The 18,291-nt window shown below is 39.1% G+C and overlaps 1 protein-coding gene across 1 annotated transcript in view; it reads left to right on the plus strand.

Moving 5' to 3' along the window:
- The window catches only part of GLRB (glycine receptor beta), a 72,693-nt gene that overhangs the window by 25,460 nt on the left and 28,942 nt on the right, over positions 1 to 18,291 (plus strand). Inside the window, exons 5-7 of the mRNA XM_077814477.1 lie at positions 6,355 to 6,584; positions 8,430 to 8,512; positions 16,275 to 16,415. Coding sequence (XP_077670603.1) covers positions 6,355 to 6,584; positions 8,430 to 8,512; positions 16,275 to 16,415 — 454 coding nt within the window. The remainder of the gene's footprint in view (positions 1 to 6,354; positions 6,585 to 8,429; positions 8,513 to 16,274; positions 16,416 to 18,291) is intronic.

Below are 18,291 nucleotides of genomic sequence, written 5' to 3' on the forward strand. Positions count from 1 at the left end.
ACAAGGATCTGTTCCGAAGCCCTTTGAAGTCACTGGGAATCTTTCCATTGACTTCAGTGGGCTTTGGATCAAGTCCTTAGTTATGTGGTTTTTCAAAGGTGCTGAGCACCCACCAGCTCCCTTGGGAGCTCAGCAGTTTTGAAAATCAGTCCATTTACTTCAGGCTCTGATTTAGGAAAACTCCCTGTTAAGAACAATATGTAAGCACATGGACTACAATATAAATGTTAAATAATAATAGTAAAAGCCCGTTTTGATGTCAATGGAACTTAAGCATGTGCTTAAAATTAAGGACATACATAAATGCTGTCTTAAGACAATTTCAGTGGGATTGCTTAAGTGCTTAAAGTTGAGCATGTGTGTAAGTGTTTGCAGGGTCATGGCAGTAAGACCTGACTTTAGGCACCTATATTTGAAGATTCTGGACATAAACTTTTTTTGTTTGTTTAGTAAGGCGTAAGTAGGGAACTTGGATGGATTTTATTGCAAAGGATAATAAATATATGCATTGTATTATAGGAAAGTGTAATTGAAACAAAGAATGTAAGTGTGCTCAAAACAACCTTAGGTTTATTTCTGGGGAAAAGAAGATTGAGGGATAAATGTGAAAAAAGCAGGAAGGTAGGAGTGAGATAAATGTTTAACGTGTCAGGTATATTAGGCCAGATGGTCCTTTCATGTTTCTAAAGTTTATTGAACACTTTAAAAAGTGACTTTTACAGAGGTTTCTTTATGATTCTCCAAGGACCAAATGGTAACAAAACATTGATGTAATGGATGTGCCTGCAAAAAATAAAAAATAAAAAAGCCTTGCAACCAATTTGTGCACAAAAATCATGTATGGTTATATGAAAATTGCTTGGCTTGAAGTATATTTATCTAGTTTGATTATTCAACTGAGGTTTTCTTGTGGGTCCAGCCTCTACAGGTACACTTAAGAACTTGACACAAAAAATGAGGTATCAGGGTTAGGGTGAGGAAAGGTGAGGGCAGGGCTGGATTAAGGCCTGGAAAGTATAGGCTCATGCCTAGGCCCCCTGCTTTGCAGTCATCTGATTACAGCACTTTCTGCATTAATTTAAAAGAAGAGTGAGCTAGAAAGTTTCTAGTCCTCAAGGTTAAAAAGAAAAGCTTTAAACAGTGTCCTGAGTGTAACCAATGCAGTGATGTCTGCCTGAGTCTGCAGACAGCCTGAAACAGTTGCTTGGAATGGGAGGAACTACCCCTTCCATTTCAAATTTCAGTGGGCTGTTAACTCCAAGGTACTCTCTAAAGCTCTGGGGGATCCCTCCAGCAACATCCCAGAAAAAGATTCTTTGAATGTCAGGAGAAGAAGAGTGCAGTGGGCCTAGGTCAGCCCACCTATCCAAGCAGATATACTCTAGCTATTATGGAAAGCACTGGATTCTCCTCTACTGACCCTGACTGGCCAGGGAGCAAAGGGGACTGCCTGTCACTGCCTCTCCTACTCTCCAGGGGAAAGAGGTCCTTTTCTCTTTGAAAGAAGGAGGAGCCCCCTTCCGCTGCCACTCTGGTGGGTGGGTGAGAGGCATATCATGGTGTGCCTATGACCCTGAATTGCCTTAATTAAGCTGTAGGTGAAGGAGATGGTTGAGCTTTCCTGACATACACCAGCCATATCCTCCCAGGGATTGTGAGGGCGGGGTGGAGAGGTTGAGACGACTAACTATACAATGTTTGGAATTTGTTATATATTCACCCCTAGAATTCCAGAGTACCATACTCAAGGCCTTTACTTAGGGTGAAAAACTGGCCCCACTGAAGTAAATGGAAAACCTCCTCCTCTTCTTCCCATTCAAAACTTTGAACAAAACGGATTTTTTGAATTTTCACATGCTTCAGGGAAAGCTCAAATCTGTTTTCTTTTAATTTATTTATTTATCTTAATTTATATCAGAAATAATGATGTTGCTTTCTTTCCTAATTAACATTGCAGTTAATATAAAAATATCCCAAACTTTCCTATTATCTAGTAGATGATATTTTGTAGCAAGGAAAGCAATATTGGCTGTCTTATCTGTCACACCCTATGAACTGGTCTGGCCACATGCCCACTATTCAGCAGGTTACATTTCATAGAAGTATATCCTCTCTCATTCAGACTGCAAAAAACTTTCCTCATGCTTAATTTTTCATAGGGGTACAAAATGCGAAGAAAAAAATGGAGAACATTTCCATGACATTGTTTTGGCAATCCTAGCTCTAATGCTGATGAGCAGCAAAAATTCTCTTCCATTACAAAGACGAGAGGACTAAATATAATAATTAATAATATTATTTTATTATTAATAAATAAGGGAAACAGCAAAAATATAAGATTTTTTACCCTACTCTAACTTAAAGATGGCAAAATGTGTCTTGTGCAACCCCCTTTCTTACCTACCATCTATAGAATCTAAATATAGTGTGAATATCTCAGGGTTAAACTTCACCCAGCAAATTAATGATGATATAAACTCTTCCCAAAATAGATTTATAATAGAAATGCAACCAGATACTAATTCATATTCTACTAAAATGAAAGCACTATATCAGGGCTTAAATCAGGTCTGGTCTTGTACCATGAACAACTCTGTTGCTCCTCCAGCTCCTGGATCCATGCATTTTCAACACTGCCCATTGACATGGTGTGACTCATCATGCCAATACCTTCTACTCATTTAGATCTTGATCGTGCCCCATTAAAGTTAATGGACATTTTTCCAGTGACTTGAATGGGAGCAGGATCAAGCACTTAAAATCCCTCCTAAGAATTCACTATTCTGTTGATGCCTATAAGAAATGAGTTATGATAATTATGAGGAAAACAACCCTTCTGATATCCATAACTGTGATTTTGCCAGTGCATCCTGTCTTCTGTGTATGTAATTGTTCAGTCCTGATACTGCAGTGACTTACACATACTTCAGTTTCTGCACTGTGAATAGTCCCACTGACTGTATGGTTATGTCTGCACTGTAGCTGGCCTGTGTCAGCTGACTCGGGCTCCTGGGAGAGGAGAGGGTGACCGAGCCTGAGCTCTAACCTGAGCCCAAACATCTGCACAGAAGTTTTATAGCCCTGTAGCCCAAGTTCTGTGAGTCTGAGTCTGCTGACCTGGGCAGCCACAGGTGTTTTAGTATAGTGAAGGCATATCCTAGGGCAGTGGTGGGCAATCTGTGGCCTGCGGGCCACATGCAGCCCATCAGGGTAATCCTCTGGCGGGCCGCGAGACCATTTCTTTACATTGACCGTCTACAGACACGGGCCCCTGCAGCTCCCAGTGGCCGCAGTTCACCGTTCCTGGCCAATGGGAGATGCAGGAAGTGGCAGCTAGCACATCCCTATGACCCGTGCCAGTTCCTGCAGCTCCCATTGGCCAGGACTGGCAAACTGTGGCCACCGGGAGATGCAGGCAGCCGTGCCTACAGATGGTCAGTGTAAACAAACTGTCCCACAGCCCATCAGCAGATTACCCTGCCGGGCTGTGCCCTAGGGGGCTATTCACAGAGCACAAAATTCAGAATTGAAGCCTTAGGCTGTTAACTCAGAGCAGATCAATTCCTTTATCTGTGTGCTTTGTGCCATAAAATAATAATTGCATGTATGACTCCTGTTGTAGTTGGGCCAAAATCCTGCAACCAGTTCTTTGTGAATGCATTTTGCTGACCCCTATTAACTTTAGTAGAGGTCTATAGGGGAACAAGGATTTGCCTCTTCAGATGTCATGTAGGCTATGCCTGCTCTACATAGTTGACCCAGCTGATTGACACTTGATTTTGACCACCTGGGTTAGCCTAGCCTGGGTGAGAGCATCTCCACAGCAAAGCCATACCCATGTTACAGTGTCCTAACTGTTTCTGCACTCTCCTGTGTATGTCCGGGGTATATCCCAACTTCTTTTGTGCAGAGAGGCAGTAGGACGCTTTTCCAGTCAATTATCTCAATTGTGGGAGAACTTGTTTGTACTTTGGGGGGAATTTTGAAAAGGGCACTGGAGGACTTGTCAGCACTTGTGTGATTGATTTTTTTTTTTTGGCCTGGATCCTCACTGCAAGTGGGCAGGCTCCAGCCCAAGCTAAAGCAGAGCCCGGGCTCTAACCTATACCCTCAGCCTGCGTGAGGTAGCCCACACTTAAGGCACCTTCAAACCTCGCTCAGAGGTTTTTCTGTGTGGACAGCAGCGGAGCTTGGGTAAGAGCCTGGGTTAACTATGCAGTGGAGACAAACATACACTTAAGGATCAAGACCTTGATGTTTTGTGTGTGCAAAGACAGAAGGCTCAGGACTAAAGGGTGAACAAGGAAACTTATTTATTAATCGGTGAGTTAGATGCAGTGTTTGAACACTTCGCTTTTACCAGCTGTTTTTTGGTGGTAATTTGAAAAGTAGATTTTTGGAGGAGCTCCATTTTCAGTATAATCAATAATGGCATGCAAGTGAGAATAAACAATGAGTTGTATTAATCACAAGTGGTTTCAAAACAATTAAGTAATTTCCATTGAGAAAATAAGTCCATGTGGGATGGGAATTTCAGCAACACAAAAAGCAAACAAAGCCATAATTATACATGTAATTGAAAAGATACATTTGGAGATATAGAGAATAGCCTGAGTTCTCATGTATGTTTAGGCTTCTTTACACCATGTGGCAATACAAAGGGGCCTACATTAACTCCCACTATGTAAGGCCCTTTACACTTCCAGAGTGGTATAAAGTGGGCTTTAACGTAAATGAAAATAAGGTCATATATCATTTTCTCCAAGAACAGACAGTCAAAAAGCCATACATCTCTAATATTAATTACAACTTTTCCAAAAGTATGTCCATCTTTTTACTTAATAAATTAATATGGATTATTAATAATAATAATAATGTTGTATTAATTCAATTTAATTAATATTAATAAATATTGCAGTTTTTTCCAGTTTTGATGACTTTCTGTTATTTAAAGTTACATTTAGTCATAAATACAATATTTTGGAAGAATGCCCAGACTATATTAAGAGAAAAGAGACTAACTTGTACAAGAAATGATCTTTTATCATTGGTTTGGCACAATGACAAATCAAAATGTACAAAGAATATCTCCACTAAATGACAATTCATCCATAACAATTTATTATCATTTGTAGACCAGTGGCAGAGTGTTCTCTGCTATACAAGGAATGAATATCATGACAGATCCTATCCCAGAATGTTTACTCTCTAATAGACACACATAAAACACAACCAGTATTACAAAACCTAGGGCAAGGAGCTACTCTAGATAAGGGTTTTTTGCTTTAAAAAAATTAAGATAACTCTTTTCCCCCCATTTTTGGTTCACAATATTCATCTATCTCAAACCTAAATGAACAAGCAATAAGGGTGAAAATCCTAATTGACATTCTGGATCAGATTGTTCCCTTGCATGCAAACAGCTCTACTGAAGATGAAATGCATGTGGATACTATTGTGCCTTCAGACCCATGCTGCTTCAGTTCCTGAAGGCAAAATTAGGCTCTCTCTGGGCCTGATTCTACTACAGTCCATATTCAAACAAAATTCCTGCTGGATTCTGTGAAATTTTTGCCTAAGGTCTTCAATATTGGTCTGTCCAGGCCAAATTCCATTTTTAATTGTGCCCATGCTATCTCATGGGGTTCAGTGCAAGGCGGAATGGGTGATCGTCAGCTAGCTTCAGGGGCTATTTCAAGCTCTGAGGCTGCTCTAAGTTACTCCAGGAGTATAACAATGATATTCCTCCAGTGCAGCAGTGGACTGACACCAAAATTTAGAAACATGTTTCATTTTTCTTTCATTTGTTGTTTATTCTATGAGTCCTTAGTATTACTTCTCTGCTGTTTTCTTCTTTGACAATGTAATGCCATATTGTTAACATACCATCTAACCAACTGGAGCATGTGCTGCCGTTGACACTTACCAGGTCATTGATGTAAATGTGAAATACACCTGGGCCCTGCCTGATACCCTGCTGCCTGAAATACATATATACTGTAGAAATAGAAGACCACACTCTGTCCTCATTTAGATACATGGGGCACCATTGGTGTCATTGGGGCTGCACAGATGTGAGTGAGGGCAGAATTTGACCCATATTATTTTAATTTAACATGGTTAATCTTGAGAAACAAAGAATTTATGTAACCTAACTTTATGTATCTTTTAGCTAATTCCTTTAAAATCAAGAAAATTTGTGTGCTGAAGAATGATCAGCTGTATCCATTATAGGAAAACCACAAAATCTAAATGGATCTTTTTTTCATTTTCGAGCCTGCATGTTTGTTTGTTTGTTTCTGTTTTGTTGTTTTGTGGCTAGATTAATAAACACTTGCAAATTCTTCTCATCAGGATTACAGAGTTAACATCTTCCTAAGACAAAAGTGGAATGACCCCAGACTTAAATTGCCCAATGACTGGAGGGGTTCAGATACACTGACAGTGGACCCTACAATGTTTAAATGTCTGTGGAAACCAGACTTGTTCTTTGCAAATGAAAAGAATGCCAACTTCCATGATGTCACTCAAGAAAATATTCTTCTATTTATATTTCGGGATGGAGATGTTCTAGTCAGTATGAGGTACTGTGTTATTTTTAATTGTAAATATTTACTATTGGTTTTATTTAAATAATCTTCAATAAGTTATTTGGTGTAGGACATACATCTTGCTTTGCAGCTTAGTAATATGTATAATTTACAAAGATAATAATGGGTAGACCTTTCAGCTGATATTTATATTAAAAATGCAGAAAAATAAATCAGAGTAAATTCTCATAAAACTACAGATTCTAAAGCATATTGATTGATATTTTGACTAGTATGAAGGATTCTGAACCCTAGGTATATATTAGATCACGATTAGATCAAATGTAGGTAAAATAAGATTTTACACAATGGAATAAAGATCTTAGCGAGATAGCTGGCCAAATTCAGCAGAAGCATAGTGAAACTGACAATAATTAGGGTCTTTCAGAGTAAGTGATACAATTTTCAGATCACATTAGATGCCCATTAATAAGAATTTGATTTATAGCTACTAACAATTGCCGCAGCCAGAGGCAGAAGGTAGAGGGCTGTAGAGGGTTGTCCATTGGTCTGTAAATGTAGCAGGAAAATACTGATTTGGGTCAATGTAACACTGGATATAAGTTTTTCAATGGATCCAAATTTTTTTTATTAGAAGACTGTCTTACAAATACAATGAAACTTTTTATTGAGGATTGAGTTAGCAGTAAAAGACACACAACGGAAACAATATGCCATAGTATAGTTAAATACAGAGGCTTGCAACCTTATTAAAATTATTGACCAATGTGGAACCCCCTCCCCAAACTACCTAGCAGGGCTGCTCTTGTGTGGGTTTCACCTGGCATCAGTGCCCTTGAGTTCTACAGACCTGAGGGTGGGTATGGGAGCAATGCCCCCTTTATTCCCTCAGGCCTGTCTGGAGACCCTGGCTGGAAGTCAGAGTCGCAACCCATTCCTCTCCCCCACACAAGAGGTAGAAGAGATGAGGAGAGCCATATGCTGCATGAGACATAGAGGCAACCCCATCATTATGCAGTTGCCCAAGTTGCTCATGCCCAAGCAGCCCATTGGGTTACAGAGACCTCAATTCAAAAGTTGCAACGAATGTAATTTAAATTCCCCAAGTAAACCTTCCAGATGCTGGATAGAAGGTGATAAAACCCACAGAGCAGTTTGAAAGTTTTCCATATGGGAAAACAAAAATCCCTTCCAGACCCCAAACAAAATTTGGCAATCAACCTCACCCTAGCATCGTGAGATCCAACTCTCTACACAAAAGTGGGCCTGGAAAAGAGCCTAAACTGGCTACTTGCCAACAGCAAGCAGAAACAATCTTCCCCCAGTCCAGCAGGTGAGAGCCAATCAACTGGCTTATCCTGACCCCCTACTGCTGTTCAGTGGCAGCAGGAGCAGACAGGACATGGTCCTCCCCGTTTTCCTCCACAGCCTGGTGTGGGAGAGGGAATGAGAAAGAAGCAGCACCCTCCCCACAACATAGTACTTCCCCAGCTGCTCTCACTTGAGATTTCCCCCTCCCACTACCTAGGGTGTGGGAGATGTCCTCCTGGACCCATCAAAGACACACTTTGACTAGTGAGGTGAGCATTTTTTCCCTCTAAATGTTATCCATTAAAATCTTATTGCACTATTTTTAAACAATACAGAATTTAGCTGACAAAATACATGAATAAATTTTGAATGATGTTTGTTCAATACCTCAATATTTTGGAATCAGACTCTGTGACGAGAGAAAATTATTGAGGCTCTACTCTATATACTCTTGTTATTTTTGTACTTCTTTACATTTAAAGCAATATATATATATATAATCTTACTCTACTTCGTTATTTACAAAACAGTTCAAATTGTGTCTAAGATCTATTTTTCCATTCTCAGATTATCCGTTACTCTGTCATGCCCTTTGGACTTGACCTTGTTTCCTATGGATACACAACGTTGCAAGATGCAATTGGAGAGCTGTATGTAAATCAGTCTATGCATAAAAATAGTTACCTTCTAGGCAGGCCTGAAAATCAAACAAGAAATATATATGTTGTTTAGTGTAAACATTTCTTAATGAATTTTAAAATTAATATTCCATGACCATTACAAATTAAAATTTATGGTTCTTTCCTACAAAAAAAATATCTAATTTTTATGGCACCATTTGTTCTATTTTTACATTTTTGCTAACAAACACATAATGACACTGTTTAGCATTTCTGAAGACATTTAAAATGTATTGGGGAAAATCAGGACATAAATATCATTTGGAAAAATGAATTAGTAGTTTCCTCAGGTAGTTTTAACTTACATGACGACCACTTCCTCTGCAGAATATTTTGGGATAAATTTGCTCTTGTATTATTGAGTGTAAATCTACTGAATTAAATAGGTCTACACCTGTTTATAATAGGTTTGAATTAGGTTTTATATGTTTGTTTAATACTGGGCCCAATCCTTTGATTCCCAAAACACTTGATATCAGTGGAAGTTTACCTGAGAGGAACTTCAATATAAGACCCTTTAGCAGCATTATAGAAATCATATTTACTCAGGAAGAAGTATTCATGAACAGTTTTCTCCACTTTATTAGAAACACTGACCTTTCTTTAATACCAGACGTGCTAAATTCAAACAGGTGAGGAGGAGGAATTGATTATTACGCTCTCCCTTGAGTGACAGTGTCATTTAAGCTTTTGCCCCTTTTTACTGAATTAGCAACAGTAAGAAGTTAGCTCATGGCATAACTACCTGTATTCCCTTCCAGTTCCAACAGTGGGGTGCTTCCTTGTTTCACTTATTTGTTACACATAAGATGTTTTATTTTACTTAATTACTTGACTAATGGAACTTCCAAAACCAAACTGTTTCTTACATAGTGTCAGTCTTTTTTAAAAAAGGTCACCATCTGGAGAAAAAAAATCATGAAATTCAGTAAATTAAATGGATTTGACTATGTGCTCTTGAATTCTAGAGCAATCTTATTAATGTGTCCCTGATGCAAGGTCTATGGATGCATTTTTCCCAATTGTGTGCATTTAGGTGTTATTCTGACCTCAGATTGAATGTCGCAAAATATGTGTATTTAAAAAAAGAGCCCAAGCCTCCATGTTAAACTGTAGCTCTAACAATCTGCTAGAACAGCTATGTATCTCATCCAAACCTTTGCTTAAACATGCCAAAATGCAGCACAGTTTACTAAAAATGGTGTAATAAAGCCAGAAACTGCATACATAGAAACATCACAGTGATTGGAGAAAGCTTTAAAATGGTATTGGGGATCATCATGAACGCTTGATTCCAGTCACACAGGTGCATATCACTTGAGCTAAAGGAAAATGTCTGGTAGCTAGTCTGGTAGTTAAAAGCTCAGTTTTAGTGGGCTAGCCACTAGATGAGCAGAGAGCTATATATAGTAGGAGGTCTTTATTTATATACAGACTCTCAGGCTTTAAGGATTTAATGAGTGATGGGGTTTTTTTTAGATACATCTTCTGAACAATAAATCCCACTGTCAAGGTTCCTCCCCCACTCTGAACTCTAGGGTACAGATGTGGGGACCTGCATGAAAAATCTCCTAAGCTTATCTTTACCAGCTTAGGTCAAAACTTCCCCAAGGTACAAAGTATTCCACCCGTTGTCCTTGGAATGGCCGCTACCACCACCAAACTAATACTGGTTACTGGGGAAGAGCTGTTTGGACGCGTCTTTCCCCCCAAAATACTTCCCAAAACCTTGCACCCCACTTCCTGGACAAGGTTTGGTAAAAAAGCTTCACCAATTTGCCTAGGTGACTACAGACCCAGACCCTTGGAGCTTAAGAACAATGAACAATCCTCCCAACACTTGCACCCCCCCCTTTCCTGGGAAATGTTGGATAAAAAGCCTCACCAATTTGCATAGGTGACCACAGACCCAAACCCTTGGATCTGAGAACAATGAAAAAGCATTCAGTTTTCTTACAAGAAGACTTTTAATAGAAAATAGAAGTAAATAGAAATAAAGAAATCCCCCCTGTAAAATCAGGATGGTAGATATCTTACAGGGTAATTAGATTAAAAAACATAGAGAACCCCTCTAGGCAAAACCTTAAGTTACAAAAAAGATACACAGACAGAAATAGTTATTCTATTCAGCACAATTCTTTTCTCAGCCATTTAAAGAAATCATAATCTAACACATACCTAGCTAGATTACTTACTAAAAGTTCTAAGACTCCATTCCTGGTCTATCCCCTGCAGAAACCAGCATATAGACTGACACAGACCCTTTGTTTCTCTCCCTCCTCCCAGCTTTTGAAAGTATCTTGTCTCCTCATTGGTCATTTTGGTCAGGTGCCAGCGAGGTTACCTTTAGCTTCTTAACCCTTTACAGGTGAGAGGAGCTTTCCCCTGGCCAGGAGGGATTTCAAAGGGGTTTACCCTTCCCTTTATATTTATGACACCCACCCAGGCTTTACTTTAGATCACATGGATCAAATGTTTTAAAGAAGTAATAAATATTGTCCTGGGTTCCAGCAGTCAAGAAAAATTTTGATTTTTCCGGTGGGTTATTCCCTTGCTGTTTTGAAAGTTTAAAAATTATGGGCCAAATTCTCTTCTCTTCTTGTTCTACTCAGGTGACACAAAGGAATCTGGCCATAGTGGACTAACTGGGAATGCCCCAGTGTAATGGGGGCATTCATCTCTCCTTGCAAACCCAGCTTAAGGAAATGCAGTCAGAAACAAACTCTGGTTATCCCTCAAGTTCCTTTGAGCACAGAGGCACACCTCTCCTTAATCTGCTGATCCCAGCCAGGAACTTACCTGCTAAGGCCCTGTAGCTCCTTTTATCTGAGCCTGTTGGGCTCTTATTGGCCTCTTCCATGAGGCTTGTCTATGTAGCCCTGGAGGTCACACCTTCGCTGCTGCTTTCCTGTCACTTCTCTGTTTTCTGGGGTGGGGTACAGTAGAACTGCTGGGCCTCTGGTAGGTGACTGCAAAGGCCAGGTATGCCCTGTCACATCCAGTTTAAGGAGGATCTGTCAGCAGGAATGAAGCCAGCAATCTAGCTCCTTTGCTGACTTCCCTCTTACCTCTGTGTAGAGGACAAGGAAAGGCACTTTGGGTGCAGTTCCACTCCATCAGTTCTTAACTGGCACGTGATCACTTATGGACCATACACAGCTGGCATACGGCAGGTGTACTTCAAAATAGGGGAGCTGTAACCAGATCTCTGCTAAGAGAAACTCTCCCACAATATTTCTTTCTCTCATTCCGAAGTCTCTAGTAACCTCTATGTAATTTGAGATAGTAATTACACTGAATAGTCTGAGTTGGAGAGGCTTGGAAACTCCCCCCTCCCCCCCCCCCCCCCCGCTGATGATAATGGAAGTTGTGGACATTCTCTCAGAATCAAGCCCTATATTTGTGTTTTGGGGGGGGCTGGTGCTTGGGTTTTTTTCCCCTAACAACTTGCTTCTGTAAAAGCATTCTCTTGCTTACACCTTGAGAACCCCTGGCATAATGATGAACACAGAGCCCTTAAGAAATGTAACAAGGTGACTGGCTCTTTAAGGGGAGAAGGGTCCAGCCTCACCTGTAACACACGTAGCTTGCCTCTCCATATGGAGAAAATGTTCAAAGTCATGTGGCAGGCAAGTCATATGGCTAAATCAGGGTTTCTGGGATGGGGATAAAACAAAACCCCATGGAGAGCCAGAGGGGAGAGAAAGAAAGACTTGCGTTGAAAGTCCTGGTAGTTGCTGCTTGATAGAGAGCAGGGAGAGACTCTCCCTAGTTCCCCAGCAGCAGGTTTGGGGGCGCATGTCAGCAGAGAGCAGGAGTCAGTGAGGATGGATAGAGTGTGGAGAATAAGTCTGCTAGAGGAGACCTTCAGCAGGGACAGGGCTAAGAAACCTGCACCAAGGGTTGTGAGCCAGCTAGGAGGACTGGGTAGGAGTTCTTGTGTTTCCTTGGGAACTTTGTTAATAAACCCAGGTCCCAAGAAGGGGTGTTATTTGACACATAAAAAGCTTATTTTGACATTACTGGAGAGCCCAAGGTTGGGAACTGAGACAGACCAGGTAGATATGAACATGTTTTCCTTTCATCTGTTAAGATGCTGTTTTATTATTCTGCAATCTCCAAAGGCACTGGAAATCTTCACTTACTCTTCTGCACTATCACACCACTTAATTTACCTGACTCCTTTTTACTTTTCCCATTAGCAGTTATCAAGAGATTGTAACATCACCGTAATACAAAATTTCATTAATCCATAACAGCACCACAGCCACCAACTCCACAGTCTATCTTTCTTTACCGCTAGTCTTCCCCTTGCTGCCCCAAAAATCTATAGCTGTTCTGCTCCTACCACATCTGGCTGCACGAACATTCTCTTGGGAAAGTAAAACGCCTCATTCTTGATCTCACCACCACCTCTGGTCACCCTGTGTCCATAAGAAAATAGCAGAAATAGAGGGGGTTTGGAAACTGGTAATGAAAATTATCAGAAGCCTGGAAAGGCTTCTATGTGAAGAGAAACTGAAGAGACTGGCACTGCGTAGTTTAGAGGGAGATGAATAATAGAGTATATAGTAGTTCAGAGAAGGTAAATTAAATGCTCCTGTTATCCTTTCTCATAATTCAAGGAGAAGAGGACATTTATTGTAGTTGAAAGGCAGCAAATTTAAAATTGATAATAGGTAATACATTTTTACTTAAAATAGAATTAGCCTTTGAAACTCATTTCCACTAGATGTTATTGAGACAGAGCCTGGTGGGGTTCAGAAAAGGAATATCTACAGTTACGTTTGAGATTCTAAAAAACAGAAGGGATATAAACCCTCCTGCATCATGGGATAAGTCACACTTTATGTGTTGGATTTAGGAAAAATTTCCCCAGGCAGGTTATGCCATGATTGTCAACTATAGAGTTTTATACTCCTTCCTCTGAAGCATGTGGTCTGGCCAGTATTAGAGACTGGATACTGGACTAGATTGACCAGTGTCCTGATCTGGTATGGTAGGTCTTAGTTCCTAACTCAGCTCACTCAATTCGATATGTCTTCCAGCTTTAGCTCCCTATATCACCATCATTTTACTTTGTAGCATTTTCACTACTGCACTAAAAATTCTGTAATTCATAAGAAATCTGTCTTTGACCCCAATACTCCCAACAACTATTACCACCTGCACAAGTATCTGAGGGGTAGCTGTGTTAGCCTGGATCTGTAGAAGTGGCAAAGAGTCCTATGGCACCTTATACACTAACAGACGTATTGGAGCATAAGCTTTTGTGGGTGAATACCCACTTCGTCGGATTCATGTAGTGGAAATTTCCAGAGGCAGGCCACAGGACTCTTTGCTACCTGTACAAGTTACATTCATTCTGTAAAATGTTGGTGAGATTAGAGAAGTAAACTTTCTCCAATTACTTTACTGCTCACCTCCTTTTGATCCAGACCTGTATGTCTTCAATCTCCTCCATGGCAAGAAACTGCTTTACGTGGACTGTTCAGTTACCTCGTCCACTTTGCTAAAGATAACTCCTTGTGCTATATATTCTTCTTCATCTCAGTGCAGCATATGACACCAATGTCAAGAAATATACTCTTTGACTGGCCTGAACACTAAGTAGATATGAGTCCCTTCTCTCCTAGTTTGGCTACTATATCTCTAATTACCATTTCTTTGTCTCTAGCTCTGACTGTGCCTTGGATTCTAAACCATTCTGCTCTAGTCTACCAAAAACTATCTATTTCATTTGCCTCCTTTTCTTTACACTAAAAATTTCACAATTTAAGCACAACTACCACTTTTATGCTAGTAACATCTAACTCTGTCTCTCCTTTTAACTCTTTCATTTACCTTTCCCTCAACTCTCTCCAACCTCTCTGAAGCATATATATCTTTGATGTGATGTTAAATTGAATGTTAGAGAGACGGTATCCTCCACCTTTGCAAGAGAAGTATCCTCAGCTATGTCTCTAAGACATGCATTTCCTTCCTCACCTCTGACCTTCCTTGCGCTTCACAGGCCTATAATGTTGGAGTTATCCCTGACTCCAAAATTTCCACTGCAGCTCTCATTACTAATTTTTACTAGTCCACCTTACTATCATCTCTGCAATATAGTCTGTGTCTTCCTCAGCATGTACACGAAGAACTGCTTTTTTGTGAATTAGTTACTTCATGCCTTGATTATTACAACACATTTCCTGCAAGGCCTCCTAGGGATCCTCCTATCCAAACTCTAGTCTGGGAGTGCTACCAACTCTCTCATACCTATCACCTTTGTCCTGAAAGACCTCTACTGACTTCCCAGCCACTTGAAAATTGACTCATATATATATAAGTATCCTTCATGACTATGCCCTTAACTACCTCTGGTCTCCTGTCTCTTTACTTTTCTGCTCTGCCAATTGAGGTATCCTCTTAGACTTATATTCTCCCTCTACTCTGATCCTTTGCTGCATCATCAGCTATCCTGACCATATGCTTGCCTCCCACTCCCTCACTAATTCTTCACATCTGCAGTTATTGTTAACAATCCTAAACACCATTCACTGTCTACTAAGCACACCCTCTGTATTCCCGCAGTTGACTATAACAGTTTTGTTGTAATTTGCTGTGCATATTTTATTACATTTATTAGATACATTTATTAAGGGTGTATTAAAACTTATTTTCATGATATAGCTTTTATGATACAAATGTGGAGGTAGATAATAAGTATTATGTTTTGAGAAGTTTTAGAGGTTCATTCACATTTTAGTTTTTTATCACAGATATTTTTCAAATGTGAAAATTATCTGCCTAATTCTCACCCTCTGAATGGAACAACTCTTTAAGGTTTCTTAAAGATTCTGCATTCTTACAAAAAAATTACATTGCATTCTCAATTTTCCGTTTGTATGGTCCCCCATCCCTCCCACTACTTGTCATGCTGTATCTGTGTTTAACTCCATATATCAGGCAGACAGAAAAATGACATGTAAAATCACGATCGTGACTCTACTTTTAGTTAACATTCTTTTATGCTCAAACATCATGGACCTGCTTCCACTGCTTTGCACTATGTGTAAATTCAGTGGTCTAAAGTGATCTGTGTGGGCCCAGATTTAGGCAAGCACTTAAGCATATTTAAGAACACTTAAGCAAATGTTTAAATTGAAGTATATTCTGTAACTGCATTGACTTCAGTAGAATTTAGCCAAGTACTTAATGTTAAGCACATGCTTAAGTGTTTTGCTGAAGGGATGCTTTCCTGAATTAGGCCCTTAAGTTTGTCCAAATCAGAGGGGAACACACGAAAGGCCACTTCTTACACATGAAAGGCCCAGATTCAGAGAACCACATAAACAGTCTTAAATCCCACAGAAGTTGATGGGACTTAAGAACGTATTTTAAGGTTAAGCATGTGTTAATGTTCTTTGCTGAATTGGAGTCTAAATGACAATACAATGTTAAAAGTTGTGGGGAATCAGGTACTGTTTTCTCTGTTTAAATATTGAGTGCTAAAATAACACTCTCATTCAGTTTCAGATTTTCAGTATTACAGAGTTCCATAAGTCCTAATTAACAAATAGAGAATAAAAATCTAGTTGTGAATCAACTGATAATTTTATGACAGGAAGCAGGAATCAAGAAATGAAAGAAATACATACATGCATATATATATAGATAGATATATAGATAGATATTTTTACTGAATTGACTCTGGTGTAAGGTAGCTTTTAATTTTTTTTTCTTGTAGTTGGTTACACAACTGATGATTTACGATTTATCTGGCAATCTGGAGATCCTGTTCAGTTAGAAAAAATTGCTTTGCCCCAGTTTGACATTAAAGAAGAGGATATTGAATATGGTAACTGTACCAAATATTATAAAGGCACAGGTATGTAATTCTATTAACTAATTTTATTTGTTAAAGACTTCAATTTGCATTTAGTTATTGTATATTGTTAATGATTAATGGTTGCATTGATAGTTTTTGTATTGCAGAAGAGGACATTAGTTTTTAACTAATCAATAATTTAGATATGAATAACACAATAACAGCCAAATATAATAACCATAAACTAATACAGACATTGAGATGTTGGAGGTCAGGTTAGATTACCTCCTTCTTTTTGTTTAGATGTCTCTGATCTTCCCATAGCAATTTCATTTCCATTGTCCTAATAAGTTTTTATGTTTGAAAGTGCCTGGGCTTTTCTGGTTGGTCGTTCATCTAGAACTACTCTTTCAAATTGTTTTATGGTTGAGTCATGTTAGTTTTCTTGTTTGAGCTTGTCAAATTTTGTTTCAGAATACTTGAATATTACTTCAAACTCTTCTTCCTGCAGCTTCTAGTTTTTTTGATAGGGTGCTCTTGAAAGCATGTTTACTGTAAAAAACAGTTTACAGATCCTGTATTTGTACTTTTGCAATGTCATGATATTCTGAAATCCAGGCTCTGCTTTGTACAGTGATTTCTGTAATATGGCTTCCAGTGGTTTATTGTCTGTTTCTACCTCCACTGATTTCTGCCAACAATCATAGCTAGGAAATTGCTCGCATCCAGAAGCAATGACCAGCATTTCTTTTTCAACTGAGCATGGTTTTTATTGTATTTTGGTCAGTGCTTTTTGAAACATATGTTGCTGACTTGCAGAAAGCCTCCAGCAAAACACAGAAAGGAGAGCTAAGGGGAAGGGAATCTCCGAGGCTCCCCTTAAAATCATCCAGAAACTCTGTTCTGTCAAAGGATAGTGTTTGTTATCCTGCAGGTACTGTGGAGCCATACTCTATATCTGGAGAGTTCCCAGGTAATCGTAATAATCCTCAGAGCTAATTTGATCTGAGTCTGAAGTTTGTATTGGAACTTGAAATCAGTTGAGCTTTGCATTATTTCAGGTTTCAGTGTAAATATTCCTTGGAACTATGGTCTTAACTACAACAGGAATGAATTCTCAAACTGTTAAATCTTTGCTAGGTAATCCATTGTCTCTGGTTGATTTACCATTTTAAAATATTATAGAATTACTCCACATCCAGCAAAATTATACAACTGTAAAAAGTACAAGCCAGAGGTGCTAGTCAACAGTTCTGTTCACCCCTACTTTCGGATAAGATACCAGTTTATGTAGCAACTACAGTGGTATTTAATCCTTAAACAGTTAAACAACACATTACTCACAAAAATGCTAATAATTAGACTAAAAAAATTAAATTTGAGCAATAGGGAAGCACCAGATAATACAAAAGAGGCTGTTCCATCTTATTTGGGTGGTGAAAAATGGAATACTTAGGACCAATTGCTGTGTTATGCTTGGATGCTGGAAAAATATTTGACAGTTGAATGGGATTAATTGGGGTTTTGTCCTGAATAAATTTATATTCGGGGGGGGGGGGGGGAATGGAGTTGTGGTGTTCCCTTATGATAGAAAAATAAGATATTTAATGGTAGATTGTGAATATCTTCAGTGTTCCTCTCTTTTCTTTCTCATATGAAAGAAAGAGTTAACATTTAGAACTGGTGAGATTTTCATGAAAGTTGTTGTCAAATTTTGACTCTTTTTTGTCAAAAATCAATTTTTTTTTTACCAACTCTCTTAATAATATTCACCTTTGTAATAACTAGGCTTTGGACCTAACACTCCCTTGAGATGACTCTCGGAGGTATTGTCATAGGTTCTTTGCAGATACAGGGAGGCATTGCTAGGTTTGCATATTAATTTACTAAAGGTTCATATTTTGAAGGCATATGGTGGGAGAGCATCTCATTGCAA

Source organism: Eretmochelys imbricata, chromosome 4, assembly GCF_965152235.1.
Source record: "Eretmochelys imbricata isolate rEreImb1 chromosome 4, rEreImb1.hap1, whole genome shotgun sequence".
NCBI lineage: Eukaryota > Metazoa > Chordata > Testudines > Cheloniidae > Eretmochelys > Eretmochelys imbricata.